Consider the following 14,858-nt stretch of genomic DNA (forward strand, 5'->3'; position numbering starts at 1 on the left):
TGAAGTTAGTTGAAATCCGCAGTTGACATCGAATGAAAATGGCGTAGGAGATGTTTTCAGTGGTAGTTTAATGTTTTTTGTGTTTTTACCTGGAAAAATCACCGCTTTTCACTGTAAAATCTACCCCATTTAGTGCATTAGGAGGTATGGAAGATAATGTAATAGGGTTTTACCGCGCCTCAGCGATGGCAAGCAAAGAAATGGTTGTGTGAAAATTGAGGTGTCATCATTTTCACACGAAAACCTCTGTTTGTCTTTTGTGGCCAAAATAATAGTCTGAAGAACACAAAACAGAGGCGAAACTTGAGTGTACATCTGAAATTGTTGTTTTTTCATACTGTTGTTGCTCTGGGTGGGGTGCTTTGTGCAAGAACTGAAGATTTGTTTGTGTTTTTCCGATGAGACTCCGCCCCTCAGCGCCTTTGTATACATTGCAGATTGGGCAGCATCGAAACCGAGCAACGATGGAGGACGAGAATATCCAGGACAAGGAGAGATTCGCCAGCAGGGAGAATCACTGTGAGATCGAGAGACGACGTCGCAACAAGATGACTGCCTATATCACGGAGCTGTCGGACATGGTGCCCACTTGCAGCGCCCTGGCGCGCAAGCCGGACAAGCTGACCATTCTCCGGATGGCGGTGGCGCACATGAAGGCGCTCAGGGGCACCGGCAACACCAGCACTGACGGCACGTACAAGCCCAGTTTCCTCACCGATCAGGAACTCAAGCACTTGATCCTGGAAGCGGCCGACGGGTTCCTCTTTGTCGTATCCTGCGACTCCGGAAGGATCATTTATGTCAGCGACTCGATATCTCCGGTGCTGAACTACAGCCAGAGCGAGTGGTACGGATCTTGCATCTATGACAATGTCCATCCGGATGACAAGGAGAAAGTCAGGGAGCAATTGTCAACGCAGGAGCCCCAGAACAGTGGCAGGATTTTGGATTTGAAGACGGGCACGGTGAAGAAAGAAGGACATCAATGTGAGTACTGAAGATTTCTCTTAAAACAACATTATGCACAATATTCAATTGATACCTGTTATTTGCACAAGCTTTGGTTCATTTAAATAAATACTAATCCTATTTCAGCTTCCATGAGACTCTGCATGGGATCTCGACGTGGCTTCATTTGCCGAATGCGCATCGGGAATTTGAACACGGACAACATGGCCACGGGCCACTTGAATCGTCTGAAGCAGAGGAACTCTCTGGGCACCGCGAGGGACGGACGCAATTATGCCGTTGTGCACTGCACTGGCTACATAAAGCACTGGCCGCCAACTGATATGTTCCCAGGCGTGCAGATGGACCGTCCAGTGGACGACGAGTTCAACACTGGAAACTGCTGCCTCGTGGCCATCGGACGCCTCCAGGTCACGTCGACATCCAACCTGTCGGACTTGTCGGGATCGCAGAATCAAAATGAATTCATCTCGCGCCATACGATGGACGGAAAGTTTTCGTTTGTGGATCAGCGCGTGATGAATGTTCTGGGCTACGCTCCGACCGATCTTCTGGGAAAGCTGTGCTACGAATTCTTCCATCCAGAGGATCAAAACCACATGAAAGAGAACTTTGAGCAGGGTGAGTGTGCAGAAGAAGGTATGAGGAGGGATTGATGTGACAAATGCTGTTGTATTTGCAGTTCTCAAGCAGAAGGGACAAATGTTTTCAGTGATGTATCGCTTTCGGTCGAAGAATCGCGATTGGATCTGGCTGAGAACTCAAGCTTACGCATTCCTGAATCCTTACACTGATGAAGTGGAGTACATTGTGTGCACAAACAGCTCGGCAAAGTGAGTAAAAATGTCTCCGATTGAGAAGAATGGAAGTTGAAAAATGATCTTTTTGGTAGATCTCTTCATGCTACGCAAGAGAATGTGACTCCAGATCCCACAGAACAGGCATATCAAGCGCCCGGATTGGATTATTCTCTCCAGAACAGGCGAGATCCACCAGTTGTCAGCGGTAAGTTGCCAAAATAGCCCTAAGAAGAATTTTTGCAGATAGTTTTTATGTGTTTTGCAGGTGTTTACAATCCTCACGAGATGATTCCTCACATTTCCAATCAAAATAACATTCAGCGTCCTGGAAGCACGCAAACAACGGCGGCCGCTTACAGTGGATACGAGATGTCTTCGTCGCCTGTTGGGTAAGGAAGCCTAGGGGGAGTCTGAGACGGTGTTTACATATAAGTACTTGCAGGTATGCTTCTCCTGGAGCTCCGGCCAGCTCTAATACAGTATTAGGACGCATTCACAAGAATAATACGACATCGCCCACTCCAGCGCCCACAGCTTGGCCCATCCGGCAGGTAGAGCGGAGAGTAGTCCTTAAGAATTGAGAATAGATGGTGATGGAATTTCTCTCTGATTCTTGCAGCAACCCGTCACTGAGGGATATCAATACAATCAGCTGAGTCCTTCACGCTCTCCCAGTGGTCCGACGTACACTCAGCTGAGCGGAGGAAACTTGCGGCCTAACTATCAGACCGCTGAGCCTCCGCACGCGAATACGAGTGAGTGTCTAGATGTCAATTTACTCAGATTAAAATCATCAAAAGTAATTCGTTCGATTGACAAAATGACTATTTCCTCTTCTTCGCAGATCTTTGGGGTTGGCAGGCGCCCGGACAGCAGCCTGAGCCGCCGGGACCCAGCTCAACGACCGCCACTGCGCACACGGTCTCTATTGTGACGCCCAACAATCCACAAGGCCAGCCGCAGGGGCAGGAACTCTCCGATATGCTGCAGATGCTGGATCAGAGCGGCACGACGTCCTTTGAGGATCTCAACATCAATATGTTCACGACGCCCTTCGAGTGAACGCGAGACTCTCTCACCGGATGAACATCTCCACTCGAGGCTGGGCGCATTTTATTCCGAGAGTACTTAAGTGGAATTGATTATATTGAAGCCCTTCTCTCTCAATTAAATGTAAGTTTAAATGCATTTTAATATGTTTGGACATCTTGATTTCTCTATAGCTAATAGATGAATGGTAGTTAAGAAGAGGAATTATAAGTATAATTTTTGCAAATTAAGTGTAGCTAGAATGTAAGAGAGTGAGAATATAATTGATCATAAGATTTAGAGAAACGAAATCGTTGCAATAGCTAAAGTGAGTTTTGTCAAATTCCACGCGATTTATTTAATAGAATTTCTATAATTAGTTTTTACATCTATAGCATAAATTTACACACATACACACAGAATTCAGTATAATTTTCCCAGCACATAATTTTCAAGCATTTGACGAGAGAGAAAAACCGCACGGATTTTCTTTGATTTTCAAAATATATTTATGTACGAGCAGAGATACTGTTACAAAAATAATATAAATTACATTTATGGATGATCCTTTTTAAGTTAAATACAAAAACGTAATAGTATAATTAAGTAGCACGCATTTTGCAAAAAGCACTTGAAGTACTCAGTTGGATATTGGAGGCACTTCGAATGTCACGAGGTTGCCGGCATTCTTGAACGCCGGTACTGTGGTAGCCGACACGACTTCCACGTTCAGCTTGCGGGCCTTCTTGCCCAACTGGCACGATATCGATGTCTCGACGATTACTCTGAGGTCGTTCCGGTGGATGCTGGAAAGGCAGAGAAATGTTATTAAGACTTTCTCCAGTTGATTGCCAAGATCACACTCACTCGTAGTATCGCTTGCAAACATTTCCCACGACTTCTCCGATTCTATCCTCGTGCAGGAGCGCCCCGTTCTCAGCCTGGAGCGCCACCACAAGATCATTGTTGTCCGGGGAGTGGAAAACAATCAACTGATCTCTGTCTGGACTCACGCTAAGCCCAGTAAGCTGTAAAAAGCACAGACGTTAGCCTTAATGAAACTCTCAGTAGGCACGTAAATTCTCACATCTCGAATGGCGATGGATCTCTTCATATTCCGGAACTTTCCTCTGGCATCTTCCAGCTTGTAGATGGTGTTCTCGGTGATCATGATGGCACGGTCGGCTGTCTTATTGAACCTGTTGAACTTCTTCACGAAGCCCGAGAAGAGGATGCTCTTGAAATTGTCTGTACTCATCATTGTCCTGGCGCTAGCATTGAATGCATTATATTGCGAATTTTCCTGCGCTATGGACAAGTAATTGCCCTGCCACTTGCGATTGAGGCCCAGATGGGGGCGCTTTCGGCCCATGGCGTGAGCAGCAACGATCTGGAGTCTCAGAGTCGGCCACTCGGATCTTGGATAGCGTCTGAGGATCATGAAGCAGCGCCACTTGGTGAAGATGTCCATGAGAATCCTTCTGGCATCGCGATGAATCAACCTCTCGCTCGGCCACTGAATGTTCTTCCCATAGTCTGGCATATTGCGCGCATTTCTGAAGAGCTTTGACAATTTCTCCACGTACATCCGCAGACGGTAGTTCCTGTAATACCTGATGATCGTCAGAGCGGCTAGCATTTTCTTGTACCGCCTCCTGCAGATCCATCCTCGAACGTGCTTCTGGATCAGCGTCACAATTTGCGGGATCATCTGATTGCGATGCCTCTCGAGATCGAACACAGTTCCTGGGGATCGGATGAAAATCTTCGATCGGCCGTACTTGACGTCTGAGTGGAATCCCTTGTCTTTGATCAGCACCTGGACACCTTCCTTGGCTCCAGCGCCACGATAGTTCGGCCAGGTGTACTGCGAGATCATCTTGTAACGCGCCAGGAACTTCTCGTATGTCTGACGATGGGCGAAGCCCGCCCGCCGGACACGCACGTTCTCCAGCAGTCCAAGATAGCGAACTTGGTGAATCACACGGTCCTGATCAAATTTCGCAGGCGCCTTGATGTCGTTCGGCTTGATGCAACGCAAGTAGAAAGGCTCCTTGGTCTTCAGCTGTTTCACAAGTTCCTGCATGGATCGCTGGAAGAGTGTTCCAGCCGTGAGTGGCCGCTTGGTAATTTTAGAGATGTCTTGAGCGCCCTCGGGCCACATCCCACTCAATAGCGGATCCTTGGAGCTGAATAGCAGCCTCTTAAAGTCCTGGAAGAGCGTGTCTTTGTTCTTCTCTAGAAATCCATCGATCTTGTACACAACATCGCCGGCAAAATGCACGATCCTGAAGTCCTTCTTGTGCTGCAACTCCTTGTCCATGGGTTTCAGCTGGCGACTGGTGTAATGCGGATGCTGGGCCAGCTTCTTGTCCATCGCCTCCAAGAGGATCTCATCATTGATCTTGCCCACATTGAGACACGCCTCATCCATAGTGGCAATGATGCCTGAGTGTGGCTTCTCCACCAGATCGCAGATGATCTGATTGTTGAAGTACTCAATCACCGTCCACTCGATGCCCTCGCGACGGTACTCTTCCTGCTCTTGCTGCAGCACAAGTTCAATGAAGAGTTGCTGCAGCTTTTCATTGCAATAATTGATGCAGAATTGCTCGAAGCTATTCGTGTCGAACACTTCAAATCCATAGATGTCCAGCACGCCAATCTCACGGAAGTACCGCTGCAGGTTCTTGTCGCCCGGCGTGGCGATGCCGCGGTTTATGTGTTCGATGATCCAGTCGAAGAGACGCTCATAGATGCTCTTGGCCAACGCATCGCGGCCGAATTCCGCCTGAGAAACGTTGTGCTCCTTCACCACAACATCTCCATGGGCCGCAATCACTCTCCCCGTGAGAGCATGGCGTAGATCAGCCTCCGTCACGCGCAGCAGCGATGACACATTCTTCAAGGCGTTCTGGTTCGCGACGCCCAACTTGTCGTCTTCACCTGCAAATGACAAATGCTAGACTTGAGGTGTGTTCACTGATTCAGCGCTATCGCTAGAGCATCTCTTGTTGAGTGGGAAGACAAGCCGGCAGTGCGTGAAAATGTGAATGGAGCGCGCCCGAAAAAGCGCGTTTATTTACGAGCATGGATTACATGATTATCCCTCTTATGTGTTGTCATAATTCACGGGATTTCACTGAGTAAATTAAATGGTATTGTATTGAGAAAGCATTTTGCCAAGCTTGTGAAGAGCTGGAATTTCTATAGTCAACACAATTTTTATCTGAATAACTCTGGTTCTGTGGATTGGATCCATTCGATCCAAAATTGAATTCCTTTTAATTAATGATTGGATGTTCGTATGATTTTCTTTTCATGATTTTGAATTCTCCCAACTAAGTTTTTCGATTTTGTAGCATTGCTTTTTCAATATCAGCGCAGAATGTGAACTGTACTTTAGCCCATTTCTATATAAGTGTAATTGCATCAAAAATTATATTGAGAAAATGCCTTGTTACAACTGTATGACTGCCTCAGTGCTTCGCGTCATCTTCATTTATGAAAATGATCTAATCAAAAATCCATTGACTCGACATTCCCGAGGCAAAAGACTCCAGGTTACCCATCAATTACCAGCAATTAGATCAATTATCTCTTCCCGATTGCGCAAGAGAGTCGAACAACAAACAGACTCATTGAGACTCACTCTTGAACTGGACATTGCCGAGCCAGAGAATGGCTCCGAGGAGTCGCCAGATGGTCTGAATCTCCTCGGCGCTGAAGTGGAGGGATGTGAGAGCGGCCAGAGTGGTCTTGAAGTTGGCCTTCTCCGCGGGATCTACACTTCCTTGACTGGTGTAGTGAAACTGTCTCGGGTCACGAGTCAACTGAAGATCTCTCAGCTCTTTATCACTCGCGCCATTTAGCAGCTGATAGAAGCAGTGGAAGTTCCTCTCGCCGGGCAATTGCTGGATCACCCTGGACTTCTCCAGAAGGTACTTCGTCACCACTCCGCCCACAGGATCCGCCTTGAAGTCGAACACAATTTCCATGTACTTGCCAAAGCGACTGGAGTTGTCATTCCTGTTGGTTTTGGCATTACCGAAAGACTCCAGAAGAGCATTGCTCTGGATCAGGACGTTTCGAACTCTGCAAGAGAATTCCACGCTTTACCAACTGACCAGCAATTATTGCGAGAGAGCATTTCACAAATCGTTAGCAATAAATTGGAATTTTTTTTTCATTACGATTACTGCTCATTCTCTTTTCATTGCGAAAGAATTATGGAAATATCACCTCTGAATCTGACTCTGACTCTCGGGATTCGTTATTGCCGCGATGTATTTCATGATAATCTTCGATGCTTCGGTTTTTCCAGCTCCAGACTCGCCGGAAATTATGACACAAGTGTCGCTGTTCTTTTGCTTTATGGCACGATAGGCAGCATCTGCGAGGGCGAAAATGTGCGGTGGATTCTCAAAGAGTTCCCGACCTGCAAAGGTAAATCACCCAATTTCTTAAAATACTCCTCAAAGTCATTGGAGAACTACTTGACAATACGATAAGATTAGATTGACTCTTGCTCGTTACATAATATCATTCGCGCCCTGCTGAAATTACTGTTCAATAACCGAACAAATGTTTGGAAAGAGAGAGAGAGGAAATTGAACGGAAAAGACTTTCGCTTGCCATCCAATTATAGCTCTATTTCATTGCCGTTCGTCGCATTTGAGGAAAGTGATGCTAAAATTATACATTAACGCAATTTTTCACCACAAAGAACGCCAAAATTTGCACTTGAAACGCGCAAGGAATTTTTTTCCCAAGCGTAAATCCGCTGTTTATTTATCAGCAAACATTTCTCAGCGGACGCCCAAAAAAACCGAAGAGAACAATCTTTAATGCTCTCCATCAATGACTCAATAGTAATATTGCGAGTAAATGTGACGAAGACAGTTCGTGGTGGATAGATTGGAATCATTTGGATGAAGAAAAAGTTTCTACATTCATGTCTGAGTGCTTCTCATTACAGTCAGGGATTGTCATATCTCTTCAGTGAAATTCATTGCCAGTAATCAATGACTTCATCCACAATTTGCGGTGGAAAATGGAGAAAATATTCAGCGAATTAAGATAAATACAGGAAGAGAGTCATATTGCATGGAATTCTAAGAAAAGAACCATTGTCAAGTGCGGCAGAGGACTTTTCTAAGTAGTTCAATAGACAGATAACGAAATCAGTGATAAGGGAGTGTGGATATTGAGAGCTCACCTTTGTACTTATTGACATTGTCCGTTCCGTAGATGTTCATCTCGCGGTACGGATTCATGGAGACGCACACCTCGCCGATGTACGTGTAGATCACATTCGCTTGGAACCTGGCCAGAGAGATGCGCACTCTTTACACTCGAGAAAGTGTTTGGACAAGCGCAGAGACTCACCTTTTCCGCAGGTTGTCCACGATTTTCTCCTCCGTGAGTTGATCGAGTAGCACGAGATCGTGCACTCCGGGCTGAGTCTCCGCGATGACCATGATTCTTGGGGCTTTTCTCGGACGGTGCGCGCAGGGAAAAGAACGCAGCAAGGAATGTGATTCACTTCGGACACCTGTTCAGGGCGAAAAGACACACATCACTGAAGTTGTGAACTGATAAAAGTCTCCACAGCACTCGATCGCTTGTTATCTATTGAGAATTCTTCACGGGACAATCTTTGCGAGTTCACACCTTGACTGCACGCGCGATACTACGGACGCCCTCGCTTCGCGCTCACGATTGAGTCACCGCGATTGAAGCTTCTTGAGTCACACACTCATGAAATGCATGCGTGCATTTCATATTTCGTTCGCATTCGAAAACTACACGATTTTTCATTTGTGAAGAGCGATTTGATGTTCCGATAAGACCTAATTGAGTGGGTCAGAAGCCGAGGTTAATCCTTAAAGTGCCCTATTTTGCATTTTACATGCTGAGATTCTCCACTATGATGACGCAAAACTCGCGTATGCGCGCCAAGTGAGTCACTAAACCGCGATTTATGGACATGTGATGATAGTTTCAGTAGAATATTTCAGGGTTAGTCAGTGGTAAAATAATGGTAATGCTCCAAGGCAGTCCAATTCGGCGTCAATAGGAAAATATCGTTGGAATGAAAGTGTGTTATTTAATATGAAAAAGGCAGCAAAATAACTGATAATGAGACTCATCGGCTCCATAAATAAAAGTCGCATATGAATGTTGCCAATTTGTGATTTGAGCAGTGAAATTTGGCCTATTTCTTTCTTTCTTTCATATGTATTTAGAATTTAAAAATATTTTGTGACCAGTATATTTGTTGAAATTTTGAGACTGAGTTCTCCCTGAAAAAGGTTTTAAAATTGCTCCTCCCAATTAAATGCCCCGCCTATTTAATCTTGACCTTCCAATTCGCTTTCCTTGAACGAAAAGTCTTTTGTTTTTATTTTCATCTCTCACGAGAGCAAGAAGACACAAAGAAAAGAGCAAATGTGTTACATAAATACTATTAATATTTTTCATTGAACACCTTCTTCGTTTGTATTGCGCGATTTTGGTCAAATTTTGGAGGCAAAATTCTCATCACGTAGGGACTTCACAGGTTTTTCGCACCTTCGAAACCTCTCAGCGGCGCGATGAGTCACGTCAACAAAAAAAAAGTGCCCAAAATTCCCCTCTTCTCGCAGGCTTTTCCGGCTGCTCCGCGGGCTTTTCACACGCACTGTCACTGGAGAGTTACGGAATGCGAGGGAGAGTGTCTATTAATAGTCGTGCGGGCAGGAAAAAGATGATGAAAAGTAGCGCTTTTGTGCGTGAAATAGAGCCGCTTTGCAGACGCACTTTTCCGTGGGAAAATCTTCGCGGTCACCACTGTTTTGCAGCGCGGCGCGATCGCTTGGGGATTGCCCCAGCTGTGGAGAGAGAGCTGGTGGGATTTGCAACACTTACTAGGAGGGAAACGTTCAAAATAACAGCCGGTGAAATCAGTCCAGCGGAACAAGCATATCGCACACTGATGAGGTGTCAAACACTCCAACGGATTGGGGAAACCTGACAGTTACCGCTAAACTGCTAGAAAATGGAAGTCTGCCAAAATCGTTGTTTTTGTTGACATTCCTCTGCAAAGATGATCTACAATTTCTACATATTCGATAAGCAAGGCAATCTCCTGTACTACCAAGAATGGACGAGACTCAAGCAATCAGGAATTACGTGCGAAGAGGTGAGGAAAGTTATGGTGAAGCTGGGAAAAAGGCTAATGTGATTTGTTTGGCAGGAGGCAAAATTGATGTACGGAATGATTTACTCAATGAAGTCTTTCGTGAATAAAATCTCACCCACGGACATGAAAGACGGCTACATGCACTACAAGACCAACAAGAATGCCCTGCACATCCTAGAGACCTCCTCAGGACTCAAGTAAGTTCAGTTAGACGGGAATCTGCGTGTCCAGAAGGGGATTCAGCGCCGTTATCTTGAAAATCCCTTTTTCTTTGCAGATTCGTCATGAACACTGACACAGCTTCGACGGGCATTAAGGAGTTCATGAATCAGTTTTACTTGAAGGTAGAGAGTATTATTGTATTTCGTACAAAAGTAATAGAGAGCTAATGTGAGGCGTTTCCTCAGATATGGCTGGAGTACGTTGTGAAGAATCCCTTCTGCCTACCGGAGAAGCCTATCGCGTCTGAGTTGTTTAAGGCCAAGTGCGACGAGTTCATCAAGCAATCGGCTTTCTACGGTGGCATCAAGAGCATCTAGGCTGAGTATCTCTGTGATATCCACTCCTTGATCGTGCTGAGGTGCATCTGGCGAGCCACAGTCACGGATTGGGGATCCTGAAAGGGCGGAATGTGAAATGATTCGAGCAGGAGAATAAAGGAGAGACATACAAGCAACTTACTTTGGGATCCTTGGCTCGCAGATCAATATGATGCGCTCCTTCCGGGATGATGACAATCTTAATGCGACTGTTGGGCGTCCTCAGAACTCCGGCACCACTCCAGGGATCCAACAAGCCGTTGCTGAACACAATGTTCGTGGCTGTTTCAATTTGATTCCCACCATAGCGAGTCACCATTTCGATTTCACTGCGAGGACGCACGCCAAGTCGCTGAAAGCAGTCGTCGGAGAACTTCTTGTAATCCCATTTCTCGGGCTCGAACATGTCGTCCTTCCCATTCGAGCACATGGGCATTACCATCTCAGTGCAGGACTGGAAATCCCATCCGCGCGTGTCTAGAGAGTTAGTGGTGGATTGCTTAACATTCAAGCAGGGCACTTTCCCTGTGTAGTTCGCATACACGGACACTGCACTGGCCAGATACTCCAACAATTGAGTGTCGTTTAAATTGCCACCCTTCAGACGCCAGCAGAACTCCCTCACTGGATAAGCGGGCAGTGGAGCCAAGAAGTTGGCCGGATAAGGATAGTTTGCCATTGCCAAATTGCTGTACATATCCGTAAGGTAATCCTTGAGATCCTTGATGTCGTCTTGCTTTGTAAGATTCGCGCAGAGATTGAATTTCCTAGTGAGGAAAGCTCTACCGTCTTCCGTCTCGGCGCGACTCTTGAGCACCGCCCAGGACTTGCGGATGTTGTCCGAGCAGTCCTTGCTGTATGCCGTGGCGTAAACGGAAGTGAGAATCCTATTGTAGACTTCGCAAGGCGTGATGTCAGTGAACTGCAGGATCGGAGCTGAGGCTGCAATTGCGCCCAAAACCATGTGCGGATACTTCATGCGGAACCACGCAGCCAACATTCCCCCATAAGAGCCTCCAATTGCGATTACTGGGCGCCTGTTGTCCTTGTTGATCTCCTGCAGGAGCGAAGCAAAGTCCGCAAGTGCCTGTTCGGACGATAAGTAACCCAGTTGCTTCGCAGAATCGTAGGATTTGTTGCCATACGGTAGGGATTTTCCATAATATCTGCGAGTAGAACAATATAACACTCAATTATCTGCTATTGCAAAATGCCCGACCCTTCTGACCTGTGCTCGGCAAATATGAGCTCAGCATTGAGTCCATTACTCCGGTCCATGACGGCGTCCCACATGAATCCCGTGTTCTGGGCGAATAGCTCAATATCGCCTTCATTGCCGGCGTAGAAAAGGATCGCAGCGGTGTCTGGTTCGAAGGCGAAGGAGTCGTTCTTGAGGTATCTTAAGCAGACGACAGGAAAGTCACAAGGAGCATGAGGTCAAAACGCCGGAGTTCTCAACTCACCTCATCTTGAAAGTATCATTGTTGGCGAAACCGAAGTGGTCCACGGGCACCTCGAGCCACTTAGTGGCGTAAGTGTAGCCAGCGAGGCCCCCATGAATGCCGTACAGAGCCAAAATCACGAAAAAGAGGAGGAAACGAAGTGAACCCATTTGAATCGACACCATTGCTGCACTGACACAACTGCTAGAAAACAGCTGACGCGCAGCATTGATTAAAGGGGCGTTAATGGGTTAAAGGGCTGCAATCTGGAGATCTGAGTCGAAATTTTTTGAGCGGCGGAAGATTCTTATTTTGTTATACTTGCTATTTATTGCCTTTATTATAAGCATTATAAGTTATTATTGTTATTTGGGATTTATATGCACAACTTTCAATGCTTTTTGAGTCCGCGCAACCTGTTTGACTTCAAAATTAGCCTTAAGTCCTTTAAATCTGACATGTGCCATTCAGTTTGACATCAAGAAGTCACAGAAAGCATCAGTGAAAAAACTTGTGGGAAATTCATCAAGCCTAGCGTATAATAACGATAAGAACGAAGAAAATCAATGGATTCCAAGCAGAACTCAATTTTAGCATTGGATGATGATTGTCTCTTCACCGTCTTCACTTATCTCAACATCTTGGACTTGATGGAGACGGAAAAAGTGTGTCAGAGATTCAAGAGTATTGCTGAGATGGTCTATAAAACCAAGCACAAGTTGGATTATGAAGTACTCTTGGAAGAAAAGTTAAAGAAGGCAGAGAGGACAAAGCAGATCGAGGATAATTTTACATTGGAAGATGTGGAGAATATTTCGCAGAGACTTGGACCCTATGTTCACACCTTGAATGCCTGCTCTCTGTATTTCCTCGACTCCTATTGTACGCTTCACGACATCCTAAAAGACTTCAGCAACTTGAGGCATTTGAATCTCACTAAATTCAAGCTCAATCAAAGGGACTTTCAACTCTTCAACAGGATTTTCGTAAACCTCAGAGTGATTCAACTTGAGGATTGTGATGTGACGGATGATATTGAAGTGTGTCTTCGAGAGGCAAAGCATCTAGAGAGTCTAGACCTGTCCTGTAACACTAAAATCACCGGAAAGTGTTTGACGGTGTTGCGGAACATTAAGCAGATCAACTTAGATTTTTGCTCAAAGCTCGAATTATCACATTTCACAGAATTCTGTGAGCTTAATCAGGGACTTCAAGGCATTAAGATTGATAGTTTCTTTCTCACAAATGATTTCTTCAGTGTGATTGCAACGCATCTGCAGAATCTCGAGAGGGTTAGGATCGTGGATTTAAACACCAACCAAAACATTGACCTCGCCATTCTGGGAGATTTGCCAGGCTTAAAAGTTCTGGAATTCCTGAACTTCCAAGAGTTCAACATGGATTCCTGCCTGCTAAAGCTAGCTGTCTGGAATACACTGGAACATCTCTCAATCTGTTCATCTCACTTCACGCAAAGACTTTTGCGTGCACTATGTTCCTTCACAAAGTTGAAAGTACTGAAGATCAAATGGAACCAAGAGATAAATGATGCAAATCTGATTCAGATGTCTTTGTCTGAAAATTTCCAGAGTCTCCAAGAGTTTGAAATTTACTATTGCCATCAGATAACCGATAACGGCATTGTTGAGTTTATCAGGAATTGCCGAGAGCTGACACAAGTCGAGCTAGATCTGGAATATAACATGATATGCAATGTTATCAAGCGGATATTGCCATTCCTCAATGAAAGAAAATCAATATTGACCATTATAGTATCAAAACGTCTGTTAAAAAAGATTCCTCTGCATATGCGGGATCAAATGTGCAACCCAAAAATAAAGGTGATTGATTCGTGTGGTCAATCCTTTTAGAGAGAAACGCGGGCTGAAAATATTGAATAAAATCTTGAATTCCTACAAAAATATTCTTTGTGCTTAAAAATAACTACTAATCGTTGCCGATTTCTCAGCACTTCGCACTACGGAAAGCGCCTTTCTCAACAAATCGAATTTATTCATCTGAATCATCTGAATGGCATTGTCTTGCAGTGCAGTCAAGAGGCAAACTGGATCTCTAAATTACAATAAAATACAAGCATTTGCCCATGATGAGGGCGAGCGGCAAAGACGCCGAGACTAGTTGAACCAGACATTGTCCGGCACGAGATTCATGGCGCCCAAGAAGATTCCCATCGGCGTACGCTTCAGCTGTGCCGCCCCGAACGTGTTCACCGCCTTGCTCTTTGTGTTCCGCAGGCGCAGAGACGCGTGCACGAAGATCACTGCAAAAAAACGAGGAATTCTAAGTAAAGAATTCTGTAATGGGTTAACGTGATTGTGAATCAGCAACTTCGCCTTGAGATGACGACATCCACCGCCCACAGTAATGATCTCACCTGAGAAGGGTAGGAGCGCGGTGAGCATGACGAAGAGGATGAGCTCGAGCAGGAAAAGGATCAAGACGGCCACGAGCGCAGCGCCAGCGAGGATTCTTTGGGCACCACCAAGGGCGTCACCGTGGCGCATGGCGACTATCTTGGCGCCTCCTGCAGTGCCCACAGCCACCAGGGCAGCCTGCAGGAAGTCGCGTGGGTTGAGCAGGAGCAGCAGGAGCCAGAGCACCGCGGCGGAGCAGAAGTAATTGGTCTGATAGTACAGCAGGTTCTTCACGACGCGATTTCCCCACTTCTCCAGGTCGTTGACGCTGGGCAGGCCGAAGGAGGCGCTGGAGAGCAGGAAGTCATTGAGATCTCGCAGTGGGGCGAAGTTGAATTCACTCATTCTGGACGCAGCACACTCCAAAATCCAAAATATCCCCTAAAATCGCGCAGGAAATCACATGTCACTTTGCCACACAATGGCCGACTGACATGCTGTCAGTCGAGCTGTCAGCGCGC

The 14,858-nt window shown here is 45.9% G+C and overlaps 6 protein-coding genes across 7 annotated transcripts; 3 read left to right on the forward strand and 3 right to left on the reverse strand.

Annotated features, from left to right (window-relative positions):
- Nucleotides 1-19: 19 nt before the first annotated feature.
- LOC132261007 (aryl hydrocarbon receptor nuclear translocator homolog) lies at nt 20-3,400 on the forward strand. The gene is made up of 9 exons (XM_059759473.1): nt 20-144; nt 438-987; nt 1,096-1,590; nt 1,652-1,802; nt 1,862-1,974; nt 2,035-2,158; nt 2,212-2,320; nt 2,389-2,524; nt 2,614-3,400. The coding sequence occupies exons 2-9, from the start codon at nt 465-467 to the stop codon at nt 2,829-2,831; spliced, it is 1,869 nt and encodes a 622-aa protein (XP_059615456.1). The 5' UTR covers nt 20-144; nt 438-464; the 3' UTR covers nt 2,832-3,400.
- Nucleotides 3,401-3,426: 26 nt separating this feature from the next.
- LOC132261004 (unconventional myosin ID) lies at nt 3,427-9,778 on the reverse strand. Of its 2 annotated transcripts, none has more exons than XM_059759470.1 (8): nt 9,708-9,778; nt 8,187-8,352; nt 8,017-8,123; nt 7,041-7,236; nt 6,451-6,893; nt 3,886-5,744; nt 3,666-3,826; nt 3,427-3,604 (listed from the first exon to the last, which is right to left on the reverse strand). In XM_059759470.1, the coding sequence occupies exons 2-8, from the start codon at nt 8,276-8,278 to the stop codon at nt 3,439-3,441; spliced, it is 3,024 nt and encodes a 1,007-aa protein (XP_059615453.1). In that variant the 5' UTR covers nt 8,279-8,352; nt 9,708-9,778; the 3' UTR covers nt 3,427-3,438. The 2 variants fall into 2 exon arrangements, with proteins under 2 accessions (XP_059615453.1, XP_059615454.1); XM_059759471.1 differs by lacking the exon at nt 9,708-9,778 and adding an exon at nt 9,372-9,449.
- Nucleotides 9,769-10,661, forward strand: LOC132261020 (trafficking protein particle complex subunit 1). The gene is made up of 4 exons (XM_059759510.1): nt 9,769-9,981; nt 10,036-10,178; nt 10,259-10,325; nt 10,389-10,661. The coding sequence occupies exons 1-4, from the start codon at nt 9,886-9,888 to the stop codon at nt 10,518-10,520; spliced, it is 438 nt and encodes a 145-aa protein (XP_059615493.1). The 5' UTR covers nt 9,769-9,885; the 3' UTR covers nt 10,521-10,661.
- Nucleotides 10,490-12,257, reverse strand: LOC132261014 (lysosomal Pro-X carboxypeptidase). The gene is made up of 4 exons (XM_059759503.1): nt 11,984-12,257; nt 11,749-11,919; nt 10,663-11,686; nt 10,490-10,597 (listed from the first exon to the last, which is right to left on the reverse strand). The coding sequence occupies exons 1-4, from the start codon at nt 12,145-12,147 to the stop codon at nt 10,517-10,519; spliced, it is 1,440 nt and encodes a 479-aa protein (XP_059615486.1). The 5' UTR covers nt 12,148-12,257; the 3' UTR covers nt 10,490-10,516.
- Nucleotides 12,258-12,413: 156 nt separating this feature from the next.
- LOC132261015 (uncharacterized) lies at nt 12,414-13,850 on the forward strand. The gene has a single exon (XM_059759504.1). It carries the CDS (start codon nt 12,529-12,531, stop codon nt 13,831-13,833), a length of 1,305 nt encoding a protein of 434 aa, XP_059615487.1. The 5' UTR covers nt 12,414-12,528; the 3' UTR covers nt 13,834-13,850.
- A 118-nt stretch (nt 13,851-13,968) lies between these two features.
- LOC132261019 (PRA1 family protein 3) lies at nt 13,969-14,822 on the reverse strand. The gene is made up of 2 exons (XM_059759509.1): nt 14,358-14,822; nt 13,969-14,243 (listed from the first exon to the last, which is right to left on the reverse strand). Exons 1-2 carry the CDS (start codon nt 14,740-14,742, stop codon nt 14,098-14,100), a joined length of 531 nt encoding a protein of 176 aa, XP_059615492.1. The 5' UTR covers nt 14,743-14,822; the 3' UTR covers nt 13,969-14,097.
- Nucleotides 14,823-14,858: the final 36 nt, after the last annotated feature.

The sequence above is a fragment of the Phlebotomus argentipes genome, unplaced genomic scaffold (genome assembly GCF_947086385.1).
Source record: "Phlebotomus argentipes unplaced genomic scaffold, Phlebotomus argentipes genome assembly scaffold_18, whole genome shotgun sequence".
In the NCBI taxonomy this organism is placed as follows: Eukaryota; Metazoa; Arthropoda; class Insecta; order Diptera; family Psychodidae; genus Phlebotomus; species Phlebotomus argentipes.

What these genes read in the sequence shown, in the direction of transcription:
- LOC132261007 (XM_059759473.1), top strand. Translation starts at nt 465, where the DNA reads ATGGAGGACGAGAATATCCAGGACAAGGAGAGATTCGCCAGCAGGGAG. An exon ending in GAAAGAGAACTTTGAGCAGG is followed by an intron (nt 1,591 to 1,651) that starts GTGAGTGTGCAG and finishes TTGTATTTGCAG; the next exon opens with TTCTCAAGCAGAAGGGACAA. An exon ending in TGCACAAACAGCTCGGCAAA is followed by an intron (nt 1,803 to 1,861) that starts GTGAGTAAAAAT and finishes TCTTTTTGGTAG; the next exon opens with ATCTCTTCATGCTACGCAAG.
- LOC132261004 (XM_059759470.1), bottom strand. Translation starts at nt 8,278, where the DNA reads ATGGTCATCGCGGAGACTCAGCCCGGAGTGCACGATCTCGTGCTACTC. An exon ending in AGTCAGAGTCAGATTCAGAG is followed by an intron (nt 6,894 to 7,040) that starts GTGATATTTCCA and finishes ATTCTCTTGCAG; the next exon opens with AGTTCGAAACGTCCTGATCC. An exon ending in GATCCATCGCCATTCGAGAT is followed by an intron (nt 3,827 to 3,885) that starts GTGAGAATTTAC and finishes TGCTTTTTACAG; the next exon opens with CTTACTGGGCTTAGCGTGAG.
- LOC132261020 (XM_059759510.1), top strand. Translation starts at nt 9,886, where the DNA reads ATGATCTACAATTTCTACATATTCGATAAGCAAGGCAATCTCCTGTAC. An exon ending in CAGGAATTACGTGCGAAGAG is followed by an intron (nt 9,982 to 10,035) that starts GTGAGGAAAGTT and finishes TTTGTTTGGCAG; the next exon opens with GAGGCAAAATTGATGTACGG. An exon ending in GAGACCTCCTCAGGACTCAA is followed by an intron (nt 10,179 to 10,258) that starts GTAAGTTCAGTT and finishes TTTTCTTTGCAG; the next exon opens with ATTCGTCATGAACACTGACA.
- LOC132261014 (XM_059759503.1), bottom strand. Translation starts at nt 12,147, where the DNA reads ATGGTGTCGATTCAAATGGGTTCACTTCGTTTCCTCCTCTTTTTCGTG. An exon ending in CTCATATTTGCCGAGCACAG is followed by an intron (nt 11,687 to 11,748) that starts GTCAGAAGGGTC and finishes TTCTACTCGCAG; the next exon opens with ATATTATGGAAAATCCCTAC. An exon ending in TGCGAGCCAAGGATCCCAAA is followed by an intron (nt 10,598 to 10,662) that starts GTAAGTTGCTTG and finishes CCGCCCTTTCAG; the next exon opens with GATCCCCAATCCGTGACTGT.
- LOC132261015 (XM_059759504.1), top strand. Translation starts at nt 12,529, where the DNA reads ATGGATTCCAAGCAGAACTCAATTTTAGCATTGGATGATGATTGTCTC.
- LOC132261019 (XM_059759509.1), bottom strand. Translation starts at nt 14,742, where the DNA reads ATGAGTGAATTCAACTTCGCCCCACTGCGAGATCTCAATGACTTCCTG. An exon ending in CGCGCTCCTACCCTTCTCAG is followed by an intron (nt 14,244 to 14,357) that starts GTGAGATCATTA and finishes GTTTTTTTGCAG; the next exon opens with TGATCTTCGTGCACGCGTCT.